General features: G+C 38.4%; 1 protein-coding gene across 1 annotated transcript in view; it reads right to left on the bottom strand.

The window, feature by feature from the left end:
* LOC138319200 (uncharacterized) overlaps positions 1-18,800 on the bottom strand; it is a 39,130-nt gene that overhangs the window by 8,814 nt on the left and 11,516 nt on the right. Inside the window, 7 exon segments of the mRNA XM_069262183.1 lie at positions 350-850; positions 853-1,540; positions 4,293-5,482; positions 6,717-6,923; positions 7,449-7,655; positions 11,121-11,264; positions 18,139-18,190. Of these exon segments, the coding sequence (XP_069118284.1) occupies positions 350-850; positions 853-1,540; positions 4,293-5,482; positions 6,717-6,923; positions 7,449-7,655; positions 11,121-11,264; positions 18,139-18,190 (2,989 nt within the window).

Here is an 18,800-nt window from a genome sequence, read left to right as displayed (position 1 = left end):
TGTGCCTGAAACTTTGTTGTCCGTCATCTTGGAATGACCAATCTCGATCAGGTATAAGACAGTGTATAAAATACTTAGTGTTTGACAAATTAAAATTAATTCAGACCAAATGGCAATATATTTGCAATTTGAAAAGAAAATCAGGATGGTGATAGATGAAACAACCAATGTTGCCATGGTCTAAGACCACAATTAGCTTAAAGTAATATCACTTTGTCATGAATGTAATAAGATATCAAGTCCTACATGCAGAATTTCAGAAATTATTGTTTTCGCAAAAAGTATTTATCAAGGTTTTTTTCGTCATGGTATGACAACAATTATTTTCTGTGTTTGTATTACAGTTTACCTGAACTGATAGCAGGGATTGCTATAGACTTATATCTTTGGAAGTCTGCCTCCTCTAAACTGTTCTTGACAGCTTCTTTAAGGTCACACAGACAATCACGCTTCTGGTCCTGACTATAGTCATACCATCTCGGCCCTACAGCATGGATAACTCCCTTATACTTCAGGTTACCAGCAGACGTGGTACACACCTCCCCAACCCTCAGTGGTCCATGACTGTAAATGTAGTCTCTACTCTCCTTGTCAAACTCATAACCAGCAGCGTCTGATATCACACGAGCCACTCCGCCTCCATGTTGTAAATCCCCATTAGCAGCATTTACGATACAATCCACATCAAGATGGAGGATACTCCCCGAGTAAACCTTAACTAAGAGTCCTTCTGCTGTAGTGAAGTCTGTAGGAGTAACACTTCCATAACCAAAGGTTGGCTGTGGAGGTTGCCATGACGCTCGACTCCCGTGATAAGACTGGCTGAATTTCTTTGTCTCTGTTAGAGTTCTCTCCCTTGTTGAGGCGTGGTATTGTCGAACCTTCTGTTTCTCCGTGTTTCGGTCTGTTTTATCCTACCAATCCCCAGTAAGATTTTATGTTTAGCTGTCTGTAACTGACTGTAGTTTTGTGCCATTACATGGACAACACTGTGTTCATCTTCTTTAAGTAGATAGCAGTAGACACCCTCCACATCTTTATGGATCTGATCAATGGTTCCTCTGATCTTTGGTTTCTCAGCAGTGGTGAATGAAACATCATCCTTGTTCATTACTTCTAAGTGCTTTAATTTACTTTCAATGGAAGTTTCTAAATTATCCTTTTCATCCTTATCCTTGCAGTTTATCTGTAGCATGCCATCATGGTAACCAAAAGAATGTTGCTGCATTAGCCTGTCACCTCTACAGAAGAACTGAATAGCAAGGAAAGTTTCTTCAGACATTCCAATATTGATATCTGACACATGTTCAAAGTCATCACTGGAACGCTTGAAATGTTCTTTTTGGTGATTAACTTCCATTTGCCTCGCTGAAGCGGAGTTAACTTTGCCATTCAGTGTGCTTTCAATGTTCTTTAGACAGTCAAGATCTTTGCATCTTATTTGACCATTTTTATCAAGTTCTTGCATTTTCAGTAGGTCCTCTCTCTGAATGACATCCCTCAACCCTTGATTCATTGATGCTTCTACACCATCAAAGATCTGAAACAAGACATAGACAATGAGTATTAACTAAGATCTATTGCATAATTTGGTTTGGTTTATTTTATATACGTTCTGATAACAGCCAGGGTCATGTGAGGGCGGCCTCCCGTGTAGGTGACGGGCGTGTGTGGCCTAGTCAATCTTGGGTTTTACCTCAATTGCTATAGAATTTATTTTAAGTTTTTCATGAAGAGTAGAGGTATGGATATATTGATATAAAGGTGTTCAGCATAACGGCTTAGATTGTCATGGTCTTGATCAAGATATTAAAAAGTTTATTTTACAATGTGATATTTTAATATCACTCTTATTACACATGCGATACATATCCATGCATCAAAAGAACAAGACATTGCACAAAGTGATATTGGTACTAAGATCTTGATGCCAACCAAAGAATAGTCTATGTCTGACAATAGAAATAGGGGTCTTATCTTTAGTTTTTATAAATTGCCTTCTTTGCCCTCTTCCTTTCAAATTAGTTTGCTTACATTACATGATATTTTAGAAATTTTCTTTCAGTACTTTCTGAGAAATAGCGGTAACAAACTTCCAACTGCCAAAATCCAAGATAGCTACCTATCGGCCATCTTATAGACCGATCACTCCCAAAGAGCAATATACACAACAACAGGGAAACCTACATATGAAATGAGAGACTGATATCCCTCCAGTACTTTTTCTGCTTTTCTCTTCTTTAATTTCAAAAAATTCCTTTGATAACAAGGCATATATACACATATTTTTTTTCCAAAAATTCTAGACAGATATATCTAAATTTGTGCTTTTCCATCACAAAATGAAGTACAGTCAAGCCCGGTTATTACAAATTCCTTGAGACCCTTCAAATCCTTTCGTATTATGCGGGTTTCATACTCAGTGGGCTAACATTTGTACAATTAACACAGAAATGAAACAAAGCGAGACTTTAGACATGAATATATTATTGTTTTATTGAATGCTGATTATCCACTGTATGCCTATAATTAGAGTACATGTGTTGACACATGGTAGTGATCGACCTAGGTCACGATTCGTCAACTCTGGTTTTAGCACTTTGTATTATGTGGGTTTTTAACAACACAAGTACCAAGTGGACTCAGAAATTTTACATATTATCCAGAGTTTTGTATTGATCAATTCGTACTAAATGGGTAATAAATACAAGGATACTGAATGCAATTTGCAGCGGATTTCAGTTCCATACATTTAAAAGTGGTTTTTGCACTATCCGAGTTTGTATTAAATGGGTTGGACTGAATTTATAACTATGGACCAAGGAGAACTTTAATAGTGCCATGTACTTACGATAATGATAAAGATCCTTCAAATACTTTCTTAGAAATAGCAGAAACAAACGTTACACTTATCGAAATGGCGCCTAGTTGACCACACTATCAATCCAGAGTCATGCAGAGTATAACAACTACAACTAATTACTGTAAGACCATGGCTAACTTAAATACCCCTCCCTACCACTCATTTCAAATTGTGGCAACCAAATCATGTTAGTTTTGAAAATAGGACAAAATATGCTTACCAATGACCAATACAAAATTTCCTTTGATGTTAATTTTGATGTTTGGTTTGGTAACCATGTCTTGAAAACAATATCTTTTGTATTTTGTCATTCATTCATTCAATTACATGTATATCAATTTTTCGATAAATCAGACAATATTTTTACCTGTCAGAAGCAACCATTCATAGATCCCATGGTAATCAAATATCAGGCGTTAATATGACAATGTTTGAACAAAATTGACCCAATGACTAATAAGTTAATGGTAATGTTATAAAACCTGTATATGTGACCTGGTTAGCATGGCAACCATTTTATTTTTAGAAATAAAGCCTTCATGTAAATCTAGACATGGTCACCAACATTACTGTAAAATAACATTACATTGAAATTGGGAAAGCAGTTTACGCGGAATTGTCAAGAGAGACAGGTGGAAAGACAGTGCGATTCTAATATACCACGCAACTTTGTTGCAGGGAGTATAATTGTAGGGAGGGGACCTAAAATTTTACAACACAGATATCTATAATAGTGAGAAATAGGGATTATAAACATCAAAGATTATACCCACCAAAGACTGATCTATATGGCAATTGAAAGAGGGATATTTTCTCTGCTTTTCAAACTATAAATATCAAAATCCAAGATGACTGCCTGTCGGCCATCTTGCTGATCGATCGATCCAAAAGTGCAATATGGGCAACTAGTGCCCAAGGGGAATCTACATATAAAATTGGAGAAAGATCCCTTCAGCCCTTTATGAGAAATAGTAGTAACAAGAAGTGTTAACGGACGAAAGGACAGATGGAAGGACGGACGATGGAAGAAATGCAATTTGAATAGCCCATCATCTGATGAAGGTGGACTAAAAATCTAACATAGCTGCCTTGTTGCTATCTTGTTGTCCAACTGGTCCCAAAATGCAATATGCACAACAATGGACCAAGGGGTACCAAAGGGGTAGGAGAATGCAATATAAGACCTATATTTCATTTCTTTCTAAGAAATGGTGGTAACAAGAATTGTTTATGGATGGATACCTCCATCAGATTGTATGCTGATTACAGAATACAAGCTCAGTCATTACTCTATACAATCGTGATCACACACAAACAAGGATATCAACACAAAAGTGCAAACATTCTGTTTAAAAGTTAAAGTTTTTTAAAATTGCGATATATATATTAGTCCAAAGAACAAGGCATTGTATATGTTTTCATTACTTACATCATTGTACTGAAATGAAGCTTGTTTGTCCATACTCGGCTGTTGGTATTGGATATGATGTGGACTTTGTATGCTCTTGATTGGCATTGTTGCTTTCAATTGGCTTCCACTTTCCCGAGCAGTGGCACCAACTGTTGTACTCTGTCCAGAGTCCCTGGCATCATTTTGGTTTCCATGGTGACCACCAGTGGCCCCAACTGTTGTACTCTGTAAAGAGTGCTTAGCATCGGATTGGTTTCCATGGTAACCACCAATAGCATCATGTGTTGTACTCTGTCCAGAGTACCTAGCATCCATTTGGTTTCCAGGGTAACCGCCAGTTGCACCTAGTGTTGTACTCTGTCCAGAGTACCTAGTATCAGTTTGGTTTCCTTGGGAACCACCAGTGGCACCAACTGTTGTACTCTGTCCAGAGTTCCTAGTATCAGTTTGGTTTCCTTGGGAACCACCAGTGGCACCAACTGTTGTACTCTGTCCAGAGTACCTAGTATCAGTTTGGTTTCCTTGGGAACCACCAGTGGCACCAACTGTTGTACTCTGTCCAGAGAACCTAGTATCAGTTTGGTTTCCTGGGGAACCGCCAGTGGCACCAAGTGTTGTACTCTGACCAGAGTACCTAGTATCAGTTTGGTTTCCTGGGGAACCGCCAGTGGCACCAACTGTTGTACTCTGTCCAGAGTACCTAGTATCAGTTTGGTTTCCAGGGGAACTGCCAGTGGCACCAACTGTTGTACTCTGTCCAGAGTACCTAGTATCAGTTTGGTTTCCAGGGGAACCGCCAGTTGCACCAAGTGTTGTACTCTGTCCAGAGTACCTAGTATCAGTTTGGTTTCCACGGGAACCGCCAGTTGCACCAAGTGTTGTACTCTGTCCAGAGTTCCTAGTATCAGTTTGGTTTCCAGGGTAACCGCCAGTGGCACCAACTGTTGTACTCTGTCCAGAGTACCTAGTATCAGTTTGGTTTCCAGGGTAACCGCCAGTGGCACCAACTGTTGTACTCTGTCCAGAGTTCCTAGTATCAGTTTGGTTTTCATGGTAAGTTCTGTTTCCATAGTAACCACCAACACTTTCTGACCGAATGAATTTCATAACCTCTGGCAACACTTCCTTTGATGCCACTACTGTGACTTTGAACCCCATATCTGCCTGCTTCACATATCTTACTATTTTCCATGGGCATTTCTTCTTACCTAAAATAAATATACTATCGATATGAATCTTACAACACTTTGATTAATACAAAATTCTATGACAAATAACTGCTGTAACACTGTAACCAATAACTCTAACTTATTTTAATATTGGAAGGTATATGTGTTAAACTACCATTTAATGGTCTATGTCTGTATTTTTTTTCCTATTTTTCTTTTAACTGTCAAAATTCAAGATGGCCACATGACAGCCATCTTGTCTTCCAAACGATCCCAAAATGCAATGTTAAAAACTAAAACTAGGCCCAAAGAGGAATCTGCATATGTTTGAGAGAGATCCCTTCAGTGTTAATAGTTTACATTTTTGTAAGAATTAGTGCTTACTAACGTCAATTGTCAAATCCCTTCATTATTAATAGTATACTATTTCCTAAAAATTAGTGCAAAGTTGTCAAAAACCAAGTTGACTTTTGGTTGACAATCTTGAATCAGGAACAGTTTCAAAATGTGATATGCAAAACTAGGTACCCAGGGGGACCTATGTATTAAAATTAATGTGGGAGTTTTTCTTCAGAACTATCTGAGAAATAGCAATAACAAATTTCAATTGTCAAAATCCAAGATAGACACCTATTTGACATCTTGTTTTACGATTAGTTCCAAAATGTGAAATGCACAATTAGACACCAAGAGGAACCTACTGATAAAATTTGAGAGACCGTTTCAGCATTTTTTGTAAAATAGCGATAACAAACTTCAATTGTCAAAATCAAAGACGGCTGCCTGTTGGCCATTTCCGATTTTCTGATTGGTCCCAAAATGCAATATGCATAACTTTTTAAGAGTCCTAGTGGAAGCTGTGTTTGAAATTTGAGAAAGACCTCTTCTGTATTTTCTGAGAAATAGTGGTAAGAGAATTGTTAACTGTGAGACAGACGGCGTACTACAGACAAAATGCAATTTGATTACCTCATTGTTAGAATGAACGGCAGTAAAAATGCAACTGTAAATCCGGTTCAGTTTGCAGCACAACTAGTTTTGTAATGATTAACGTTTGTGGATAACATTATTGAATATAAAAATCTTTTGATATAACTTAAGTACTAGGTATGACAAAGCAATTTTTAAATTTACAGAGATAAAACCATGATAGTGAAAGTAAAGTAAATTGAACATGACAGAAAGTAGGCTTACAGTATTTGGACCTGTTGGCAGATACACATGTTTCTGTTTTCCATTTTGACAAATAGATTTCGCTTTTAGGTCATCTTACCCATAAAATTATTGTACAATTTCTCCACCTTGCCAGATTCTTTTGATTTCTTTGATTCCTTGTTAGCAAGAAACATGTGAAAGTCCTTTTCTGATTTGACAAGTATTTTAATTTCCTGCAGATATCCTGTCTTGTCTTCTTTTCCTTCTGTTACCTCAATAACCTTTTTCTTGATCATTTTGGCTTGTTCTTTACATCCAAGTTGTTCTGTAATGATAGTTATAAGGGATATCTACATAAAATATTATTGAGCTTATGTCGGCCTTGACATTTTACTCATTCTGGTAACTGGCCCTAACTGACCGAGTGAATTATGGTTTTAATAAGCTGGGCCTGGTTGATCAAAAGGTGATCGGCTTAATTACTTGATTAATGAAATTTTCATTCCTCATTAGTTGAAAAACCTGATTATAGCTTCTCTAAAATCAGCAAGTAGGTAAGAAATGGAGATCATAATTATTTGTAATGTAATCATATTGTTGTAAATAATGGAAATCAATTTGTATGTTTTGTCAGGTATTGTTCTTTGTAATTCAGGTTCACTGTCTGTGTTTTAATTGTCTTCAAATTGCCAGGTAACTCACAATAAGCTATGTCAACTATTAGCATCAAGTTAAAATTATCTTTACTGCCAAAATAACTTATCAAAGATATTCATATATAGAAACCAATGTGCAAGATAGTTAGAAAATATACAAAATAAAGACATGAATGTTTGTAAATTACTCCTACTTTTTGAAGTTGGCTCCTGCAGGGTTGTAACAACAAATCCCAAAGATGTTATTCTCTCCTCAGCGGTGATTTTCAGAACTTCTTTAATTCCTTTGTTGATTTTATCATCTGTATCTGACAGCATTCTGATGTACAAGTAGTGCTCACTGTCCTTAGTTATCCATTCTTTGGTGTGGTTTCGACTTTTGAGTGTTTTATACTGGGGATCTGAAAACAACAATGTTAGAAAATAACAGGACTGTCTTGTCTATAAAATCAGTTAATTTGAAATTCTAGATATTTGGTAAAACAGGCACATGGGCATCAATGGTCATCTGATTATAAGTAGTAAACAAGAGGCCCAAAGGGCCTTAACGGTCATCTGACTACCTGGGCAATAGTAAAATTAATAATAAAAGGTGTCAGGACCATGTCAGGATCATTTTCAATTTCTTTCAACAAATTTTATTTCAAACAAGAGGCCCAAGGGCCTTAACATATAGGAAATTAATTAGATATAGTTTCATGGTAGCCATCTTCGATTTGGGATCAACCAGAGATTTAACAATACTTTGTCGGGACCATGTCAGGATCATTTCATGCAGGTTTTAGCCAGAACTTGAGAAGAAGTTCAAAATGTGTTTTCAAGATGGCAGCTGTGGCGGCCATCTTGGATTTCAGATCGACCCGAAAAATAACAACACTTTGTCAGGACCATGTCAGGATCATTTCGTGCAAGTTTCAGCCAAATCGCACTGGTAGAACTTGAGAAGAAGTTCAAAATGTGTTTTCAAGATGGCGGCTATGGCGGCCATCTTGGATTTCAGATCGACCCGAAAAATAACAACACTTTGTCGGGACTATGTCAGGATCATTTTATGCAAGTTTCAGCCAAATCGCACCAGTAGAACTTGAGAAGAAGTTCAAAATGTGTTTTCAAGATGGCAGCTGTGGCGGCCATCTTGGATTTCAGATCGACCCGAAAAATATCAACACTTTGTCGGGACCATGTCAGGATCATTTCATGCAAGGTTCAGCCAAATCGCACAGGTGGAACTTGAGAAGAAGTTCAAAATGTGAAAAGTTAAAGCACGGTGCACGGCGGACGACGGCGGATGAAACATGATGACCTTAAAAGAAGCGCTAGTGTGGCCTGATCTGTAAAAACCTGTCTATATAAAGGGACAGAGGAATGGTTTTTGAGCCAAGTGGTTTTTATACACAGACTGAGTTGATAATATGGTAGTCTAGAAAAGCAGTTTTATTAAGCAGGTGATCATAATACAGAGGTATGAATTGGTCAATCAGATTTGAATGTTCGTCATGTTAACATCTATGGTATTGAGAGAATAGTAACAACAAGGGCCCAATGGGCCCGAATCGTTCACCTGCTATCCGGTAACCATGCATGGTTAATACTTAATAAATAGAGTGAATAAGAATTTATATATCATGCCTAAGCACATTAGAGACCCCTTGAATGAAAGTCAAGGTCATCCATTTGAACAAACTTAATAGCCCTTGATCCTAGCATGCCACATGCCCAATATCAGATCCCTTTGTCTTTTGGTTATTAAGAAAAAGTATTTTAAAGATTTTAGCCTATTTGACCCCTGTGACCTTGAATGAAGGTCAAATACATTCATTTGAACAGACTGTATAGCTCTTCATCCAATCATGTTCCAGGCCCAATATCATGCCTCTAAACCTCTTGGTTAACAATAAGTTGTTTAAAGATTTAAGCCTATTTGACCCCTGTGACATTGATTCAAGGTCAAGGTCATTCATTTGAACAAACTTGGTAGACCTTTATCCCAGCATGTCACATGGCAAATATCAAGTCTCTAGGTCTCTTGGTTATTAAGGAGTCGTTAAAAGATTTTCACCTATTTGACCTCTGTGACCTTGAATGAAAGTCAAGGTCATTCATTTGAACAAACTTGGTAGTTGTTTATTCCAGCATGCCACAGGCCAAATATAAGATCCCTAGGCCTCTTGGTTATTAAGAAGAAGTCATCTAATTATTTAAGCCTATTTGACCCCTGTGACCTTGAATGAAGGTCAAGGTCATTCATTTGAACAAGCTTTGTAGAGCTTCATCCCAACATGTTTTAGGCCAAAGTATCAGGTCTCTTTGTTATTAAGGAGGAGTCATTTAACAATTTTAGCCTATTTGACCCCTGTGACCTTGAATGAAGGTCAAGGTCATTCCTTTGAAGAAACTTGGTAGCGCTCCATCCCAACATGTCACAGGCCCAATATCAAGTCCCTATGTTTTTGGTTATTAAGAAGTTATTGAAAGATTTTAGCCTATTTGACCCCTGTGACCTTGAATGAAGGTCAAGGTCATTCATTTGAACAAACTTTGTAGTGCTTCATCTTAACATATCACAGGACCAATATCAGGCCTCTAGGCCTTTTGGTTATTAAGAAAAAGTCTTTTAACATTTTTAGCATATTTGACTCCTGTGATCTTGAATGAAGGTCAAGAGCATTCATTTGAACAAATTCGGTAGCCCTTTATCCCAGCATGTAACAGGCCCAATATTAGGTCCCTAGGCCTCTTGGTTATTAAGAAGAAGTTGTTTAAATTTTTAGCCTATTTGACCTCGTGACCTTGAATGATGGTCAAGTCCATTCATTTGAACACACTGTGTAGCCCTTTATCCCACCATGAAACAGGCCCAATATCTGGTCTCTAGGCATCTTGGTTGTCAAGAAGAAGTTGTTTAAAGATTTAAGCCTATTTGACCCCTGTAACCTTGAATGAAGGTCAAGGTCATTCATTTGAACAAACTTGGTAGCCCTTGATACAAGCATGCCACAGGCCCGATATCAGGTCCTTAGGCTGTTTGGTTATACAGAAGAAGTCATTTAAATTTTTTTAGCCTTTTCAACCCCTGTGACCTTGAATGAAGGTCAAGGTAATTCATTTCAACAAACTTGGTTGCCCGCCATATTTGAAAAAAATTGGTAGCCATTCATCCCAGCATGTCACAGGTCCGATTTCAGTTCCCTAGACCTCTTGGTTATTTAGAATTTTTTTAAGAATTTATTTAGTCCGTTAAAGATTTTCACCTATTTGACCCCTGTGACCTTGAATCAAGGCCAAGGTCATTCATTTGAACAAGTTTGGTAGATCTTCATATTAGCATGCTATAGGTCAAATTTCAGGACTCTAGGTCTCCAAGTTTTGGAGGAGAAGTTGTTTAAATGGAAAAACAGCCGGACAGACGGACGGACAGACAGCTGGACGACAGACGGATGATGTACGCTGCACCACAGCATAAACTCACTTGCCCTTTGGACAGGTGAGCTACAAATGTGACAGACTCACTGGCCCGGAGAACAAAAATTGTAAGTTTAATGAAACAATTAGATGTGTTTTCAAAAATATTATTATGCATGAGTGAGGGAAATTAAAGATTAACACACAGGCACTAAGACTAACTCTCTGTAAAATCTACAGACTTGTTAGGCTTGTAATTAATATTAAGTATACACCAAGGAAGTTTGAAGAAGCTTTTAATAATCTAAAAGTCTAAATCACTCTAATATCTAAGGATAAGAGTTTGAGTCTTCTGCTTATTCAGAAGATTTTTCTAAAAAGGTTTTTAATGTTGTTATACCTGGTACTAGATGAAGCAAGTTTTTTTAAATAAAATTTTCCATTGACTTTGTTTACATCAATACCTTGTAAAACTTGACTTGTTGTAACAAATTCTGCCAAAGCATGCACTCTCCATCTGCATCCATAGAAAGGAAGCACCTGCATCTGAATGGATGTAAACTGTGTTGGGATTCTGGCCTCAAAGAGGCTGTGAGGAGGATCAATTTCTACAAAAATAGTAAAAACAAATCACTATTAACATAAAGTTTCATATTCATACAAAATGATAATATACATTTTTACATGTAGATATAAACAAGAGGCCTATAGGGCCTGTATTGCTCATGTGTTTTTTTTTTACTTACTATTACAACAAGAAGCCCAGAGGGCCTGTATCGCTCACCTGGTTTGTAATGTCAAGTCATGTTCTGAATACAAGTTCATTGTTTCTTTTCTGAAGGAATTTGAATATTTACCTCTTATCTCCCTATTGGGCCCCGCCCCTCCTGCTGGCCAGGGGGTCAGAGCCAAAATTTATACAAGTTCTGTTTCCCTTCCCCCAAGGATGTTTGTGGCCAAATTTGGTTACAATCCATGCAGAACTCTATGACTAGTAGCGATTTAAAGGATTTACCTCTATTTCCCCTATTGGGCCCCGCCCCTCCTGCCCCTGGGGGATCAGAGCCAAAATTGATACAAGATCTGTTCCCCCTCCCCCAAGGATGTTTGTGGCCAAATTTGGTTACAATCCATGCAGAACTCTATGACTAGTAGCGATTTAAAGGATTTACCTCTATTTCCCCTATTGGGCCCCGCCCCTCCTGCCCCAGGGGACCAGAGCCAAAATTTATAACAAGTTCTGTTCCCCTTTCCCCAAGGATGTTTGTGGCCAAATTTGGTTACATTCCATTCAGATACTCTATGACTAGTAGCGATTTAAAGGATTTACCTCTATTTCCCCTATTGGGCCCCGCCCCTCCTGCCCCGGGGGGGACAGAGCCAAAATTTATACAAGTTCTGTTCCCCTTCCCCCAAGGATGTTTGTGGCCAAATTTGGTTACAATCCATTCAGAACTCTAGGACAAGTAGCGATTTAAAGGATTTACCTCTATTTACCCTATTGGGCCCCGCCCCTCCTGTCCCCGGAGGTTCAGAGCCAAAATTTATACAAGTTCTGTTCCCACTCCCCCAAGGATGTTTGTGGCCAAATTTGGTTACAATCCATGCAGAACTCTATGACTAGTAGCGATTTAAAGGATTTACCTCTATTTCCCCTATTGGGCCCCGCCCCTCCTGCCCCGGGGGACCAGAGCCAAAATTCATACAAATTCTGTTCCCCTCCCCAAGGGTGTTTGTGCCCAAATTTGGTTACATTCCATTCAGAACTCTATGACTAGTAGCGATTTAAATAATTTACCTCTATTTCGCTTATTGGGCCCCGCCCCTCCTGCCCCAGGGGGACCAGAGCCAAAATTTATACAAGTTCTGTTCCCCTTCCCCCAAGGATGTTTGTGGCCAAATTTGGTTACAATCCATTCGGAACTCTATGACTAGTAGCGATTTAAATAATTTACCTCTATTTTCCTTATTGGGCCCCGCCCCTCCTGCCCCCGGGGGACCAGAGCCAAAATTTATACAAGTTCTGTTCCCCTTCCCCCAAGATGTTTGCGGCCAAATTAGGTTACAATCCATTCAGAACTCTATGACTAGTAGCGATTTAAATAATTTACCTCTATTTCCCTTATTGGGCCCCGCCCCTCCTGCCCCCGGAGGACCAGAGCCAAAATTTATTTAAGTTCTGTTCCTCATCCCCAAGGATGTTTGCGGCCAAATTGGGTTACAATCCATTCAGAACTCTATGACTAGTAGCGATTTAAAGGATTTACTTCTATTTCCCCTATTGGGCCCCGCCCCTCCTGCCCATGGGGGATCAGAGCCAAAATTGATACAAGATCTGTTCCCCTTACTCCAAGGATGTTTGTGGCTAATTTTGGTTACAATCCATGCAGAACTCTAGAACAAGTAGTGAGTTAAAGGATTTACCTCTATTTCCCCTATTGGGCCCCGCCCCTCCTGCCCCCGGAGGTTCAGAGCCAAAATTTATACAAGTTCTGTTCCCCCTCCCCCAAGGATGTTTGTGGCCAAATTTGGTTACAATCCATGCAGAACTCTATGACAAGTAGCGATTTAAAGGAAATGCTGACAGACAGACGGACGCCGCGCCATGACATAAGCACCAGGTGAGCGAAAAACTGAAACAAAAGCAAAATTGACTCCACAATTTGTTTGATTTTGAATCCCTGAACCACATATCAATGCTATTTTTATATAAATGTTATTCAATGCTAAATTTCAGAAAAGAAGTTGTTAATATGAAAATTGCCAAATTGACCCATTTTGGCCACCTCAGGCCCCCAGGCCCCCAGGGTGTCAGCCCCTGATATGTACAATTTTGAATCTCTACCTATAAGGATGCGCACCCTATACTTAGTTTCAGATAAGAAGTTGAATTTCAAAATATCTAAATTGACCTTTTTGGCCCCCCCTCAGGCCCCTGGGTGGTCAGCCCCATTATTTATAAGGATGATACTTTTGCATTATGAGTGATATCCCATGCTTAGTTTCAGAGAGGAAGTGGTTTATATGAAAACCAAATTGCCCCCACCCCTCAGGCCCCAGGGGTGTCAGCCTCATCATATGTACAATTTTGAATCCACACCCTATAAAGATGTTACCATTGCATTATGAGTGCTATCCCATGCTTAATTTCAGAGAAGAAGTGGTTTATATGAAAACAACCAAACTGACCCCACCCCTCAGGCCCCCGGGGTGTCAGCCCCATCTTATGTACAATTTGAATCCCCGCCTATGAGGATGTTACCATTACATTATGAGTGCTATCCCATGCTTAGTTTCTGAGAAGAAGTCCATTATATGAAAATAACCAAATTGATCCCTTTTGGCCCCGCCCCTCAGATAGCCCCCAGAGGGGTCAGCCTGACCATTTGTACAATTTTCAGTCAGTATCCTTATAATTCTGACCAGCAATTATGGAGAAGTCAATTGTTGACAGACGGCCAGACGCTACGTTATCGCATAAGCAATCACACTGGTCCTTTGGACCAGGTGAGCTAACTAAATACAACAAGCCAAGAAGGACTGTATTCAATTGCTGATCTCAGCATTTTTCACATTCATCCAAACTTAGACATAAGGATTCAAGTCAAATCTGAGAAATGCTTCTATATTTATTTTTACTATTATAGAAATATTAAATTTTTTTGGCACGAACCTTCAGGCTTCATTAAGGAACACTTCAGTATGCTAGCAAATAATATATCTCTCGGCCTTTTGTTAATTAAGAAGAACCACAATACTGAACCTTTTCCCAAGGATATTTCTGTCTGAAATTGGTAACAATCCCTGCAGAACTGTAAGACTTTAATAGACAGCAATTTAAAACATTGTTAACCCCTATTAGGCCCTTAAAAAAATAAGAGGCCCATGGGCCTAACAGCCATCTGCATGACTATTGGCACAATACAACACATCAAAGAATATAATAGCGGCAAACATTTACTAGTTAGTCAATACAAAGAACGTTTTTTTATAGAAGAAGTTCAGGTTCTGATATATTTGATGAATTAGACCATGAATGAAGGTCCCTTGATTCACACTGTGTTACAAGTCTAATATCCAGTCTCTAGGACTCTTAGTTATATACAAGAAATAGTTTAAATCTTTTTAACCTATTTGACCCCTGCGACCTTGATTGAAGGTCAAGGTCATTCATTTGAACAAACTTGGTAGACATTCGTCCAAGCATGTCACAACCCAGCATTAAGTATCTAGGCCTCTTAGTTATTCATAGGAAGTTGTTTAAAGATTTTAGCTTATTTGACCCCTGTGACACTACATGAAAGTCAAGATCATTTATTTGAACAAACTTAGTAGCCATTCATCCCAGAATGTCACAGGCCCAATAACATGTCTCTAGGCCTCTTAGTTATTCACAAGAAGTTGTTAAAAGATTTTAGCCTATTTAACCCCTGTGATCTTGAAAGAAGAATCAAGGTCATTCGTTAGAATAAACTTGGTAGCCCTACATCCCAGCATGCTACAGGCAAATTATCAGTACCCTGGGCCTTTTTGCTATTGAGAAGAAGTCTTTTGTATGAAAAGTTTACGCACAGCGGATGGTGAACGATGAAGGACTATGCATGAAGACAATAGGTAATCTTGACCAATGATGTTAGATGACCTTGCGAGAGGCCCATGGGCCTTAACAGTCATCTTACTATTGGCACAATACAACATCTCAAAGAATATAGCAGTGGCAAACAATTAAGGCAATAGAAAAAGAACTCTTTTAGTAGAAGAAGTACAGGTTCTGATATATTTGATGAATTAGACCATGAATGAAAGTCCCTTGATCCCAACCATTCTACAAATCTAATATCCAGTCTCTAGGCCTCTAAGTTACTTACAAGAAGACGTTTAAAGATTTGAGCCTGTTTGACAATGTGACTTTGAATAAAAGGTCATTCACTTGAACAAACTTGGTAGCCATTCGTCTAAGTATATCACAGGCTAAATATCAGGTCTCTAGGCCTCTTGGTTATTCATAAGAAGTCGTTTAGAGATTTAAGCCTTTTTGACCCCTGTGACCTTGAATGAATGTCAAGATCATTTACTTGAACAAATTTGGTAGCCATTTGTCTAAGCATATCACAGGCTCAATATAAAGTCTTTATGCTTCTTGGTTATTCATAAGAAGTTGTTTAAAGATTTTAGCCTATTCGACCTCTGTGACCTTGAATGAAGGTCAAGGTCATTTATTGGAAAAAACTTGGTAGCCCTTTATCCAAACATGCCACAGGCCCAATATGAGAAACCTGTGCTTTTTGGTTATTCATAAGAAGTCGTTTAGAGATTTAAGCCTTTTTGACCCCTGTGACCTTGAATGAATGTCAAGATCATTTACTTGAACAAATTTGGTAGCCATTTGTCTTAGCATATCACAGGCTCAATATAAAGTCTTTAGACTTCTTGGTTATTCATAATAAGAAGTTGTTTAAAGATTTTAGCCTATTCGACCTCTGTGACCTTGAATGAAGGTCAAGGTCATTTATTGGAAAAAACTTGGTAGCCCTTTATCCAAACATGCCACAGGCCCAATATGAGAAACCTGTGCTTTTTGGTTCTTGAGAAGTTGTTTAGAGATTTTAGCTTTTTGACCCCCGTGACCTTGAATGAAAGTCAAGGTCATTCACTTGAACAAACTTGGTAGCCATTCGTCTAAGCATATCACAGGCTCAATATCAGGTCTCTAGTAGGCCTCTTGGATATTCATAAGAAGTAGTTTAAAGATTTTAGACTATTTGACCCCTGTGACCTTGAATGATAGTCAGTCATTCATTTGAACAAACTTTGTAGCCCTTCATCCCAGCATGCTGTAGGCTCAATATGAGTACCCTGGGCCTTTAGCTTCTTTAGAAAAAGTCGTTTAAATATTTTGGCCTATTTGACCTCTGTGGCCTTGAATGTAGGTCAAGGTCATTCATTTGAATACACTTGGTTGCCCTTCATCCCAGCATACTATAGGCCCAATATGAGTACCCTGTGCATTTTAGTTCTTGAGAAAGACTTTAGCCTTTTCGACCTGTGACCTTGAATGAAGGTTAAGGTCCTCCATTTGAAAAAAACTTCTTCCAAGCATGCTACAGGCCTATTATCATGTCTTAATATCTTAAATTATTCACATGAAGTCGTTTAATGATTTCAGCCTATTTGACCCCTGTGACCTTGAATGAAGATCAAGGTCATTCATTTGAACAAACTTGGTAGCCCCTAATCCAAGTATGTCACAGGCCAAATATAGGGCCTCTTTGCCTCTTAGTTATTCACAAGAAGTTGTTTAAAGATTTTAGCCTATTTGACCCCTGTGACCTTGAATGAATATCAAGGTCATTTATTTGAACAAACTTTGATTGCCCTTCATCTCAGCTTGCTGTAAGCCCAATATGATAGCCCTGGGCCCTTTGGTTCTTTAGAAGAGGTCATTTAAAGATTTCAGCCTATTTTACCCCTGTGACTTTGAATGAAGATCAAGGTCCTTCATTTGAAGAAACCTTGTAGCCCTTCATCCCAGCAATCTACAGGCCCAATATCAGGTCTATAGGCCTCTTAGTTATTAAAAGGAAGTTGTTTAAAAGATTTTAGCCTATTTTATCCATGTGACCTTGAATGATATCAAGGTCATTCATTTGAACAAACTTTGTAGCCCTTCATCCCACCATGTAACAGTCCCAATATCAGGCCTCTAAGCACCTTGGTTATCAAGAAGAAGTTGTTTAAAGATTTAAGCCTATTTGAACCCTGTGACCTTGAATGAAGGTCAAGGTCCTTCATTTGAACAAACCTTGTAGCCCTTCATCCCAGCATTCTACAGGCCCAATATCAGGTCTATAGGCATCTTGGTTATTAAAAAGAAGTTGTTTAAAGATTTAAGCCTATTTGACCTATGTGACCTATAATAAAATCAAGGTCATTCATTTGAACAAACTTATAAGCTCTTCATCCCAACATGCCCCATGCTCAATATCAGGTCTCTAGGCCTCTTACTTATTCACAAGAAGTTGTTTAAAAGATTTTAGCCTATTTGGTCATTTATTTGAACAGACTTGGTAGTCCTTCATCCCAGCATGCTGTAGGTCCAATATGAGTACCCTGGGTCTTTTGGTTCTTGAGAAGAAGTCGTTTAAAATTTTTTAACCTTTTTGACCCCTGTGACCTTGAATGAAGGTGAAGGTCATTCATTTGAACAAACTTTGTAGCCCTTCATCCCAGCATGCTACAGGCCAAATATGAGTACCTGGGCCTTTCGGTTATTGAGAAGAAGTTGTTTGAATGAAAAGTTTACGAACTGTGCATGGCGCACGACAATGAACAATGCATGCTGACAATAGGTCATCCTGACCCTTGATGACTGATGCAATCCTGACTACAGGCAACAAAAAGATAATTGTATGTCACAGGGTTTTTAAGGAAATACAACAACAGATTTATATATGTAATAAACCTTTGCTTATGTATACATACCTCTGGTTTCACAGCGTCCAAAGCTTTCATATTTTTCATAAATCTGAAATGTCTGAAATTCAAAATAGATAAGTATACTATACTGTAAATGTTAGTAACAAAACAATTGCTATCATCTTTTTTTTTCTCACACAAAAGTAAAAGCTTATTTAAAGTTATCTGATTGTGTAATATAATACTACAAGACTCCCCCCCCCTCTTAGTTAGAAAGTTAGAAAGTTTATTTGGTAATTATCACAAAAACTCTTACAATTGTAATCTATTCCACTTCATAACATGGGGATGCTTCCAGTCAAATATGAGTGATATCTATGCATTACTCAGTTTCAGAGACAAGATTCATTCACATGTACATACAATGTAGCTTAACTGACCACTTTTGTCCCTCAGGCCCCAGGGAGTTTGAACCAATAATTTGTACAATTTGAATCTCCACCTAATAGGAATGCTACTAACAATGCATACTAAACCGAATCATCTGCCTCTAATTGAGTGTATCAATAAACAACAACTAAAAGAAAAGGAGCTCATGTTAAGACACAAAAATGCATACTTATCTTCACACAAGAATTTAACAAATAACCCCTTTTAGCCAAACCCCTCAGGCCACAAGGGTTTCAGCCTAACCCCATAGGGATGATAAGTGCTATCCAATGCTTAGT

This window comes from Argopecten irradians, chromosome 1 (assembly GCF_041381155.1).
Source record: "Argopecten irradians isolate NY chromosome 1, Ai_NY, whole genome shotgun sequence".
NCBI classification, from domain to species: domain Eukaryota; kingdom Metazoa; phylum Mollusca; class Bivalvia; order Pectinida; family Pectinidae; genus Argopecten; species Argopecten irradians.
This window is presented reverse-complemented; position numbering and strand designations above follow the sequence as displayed.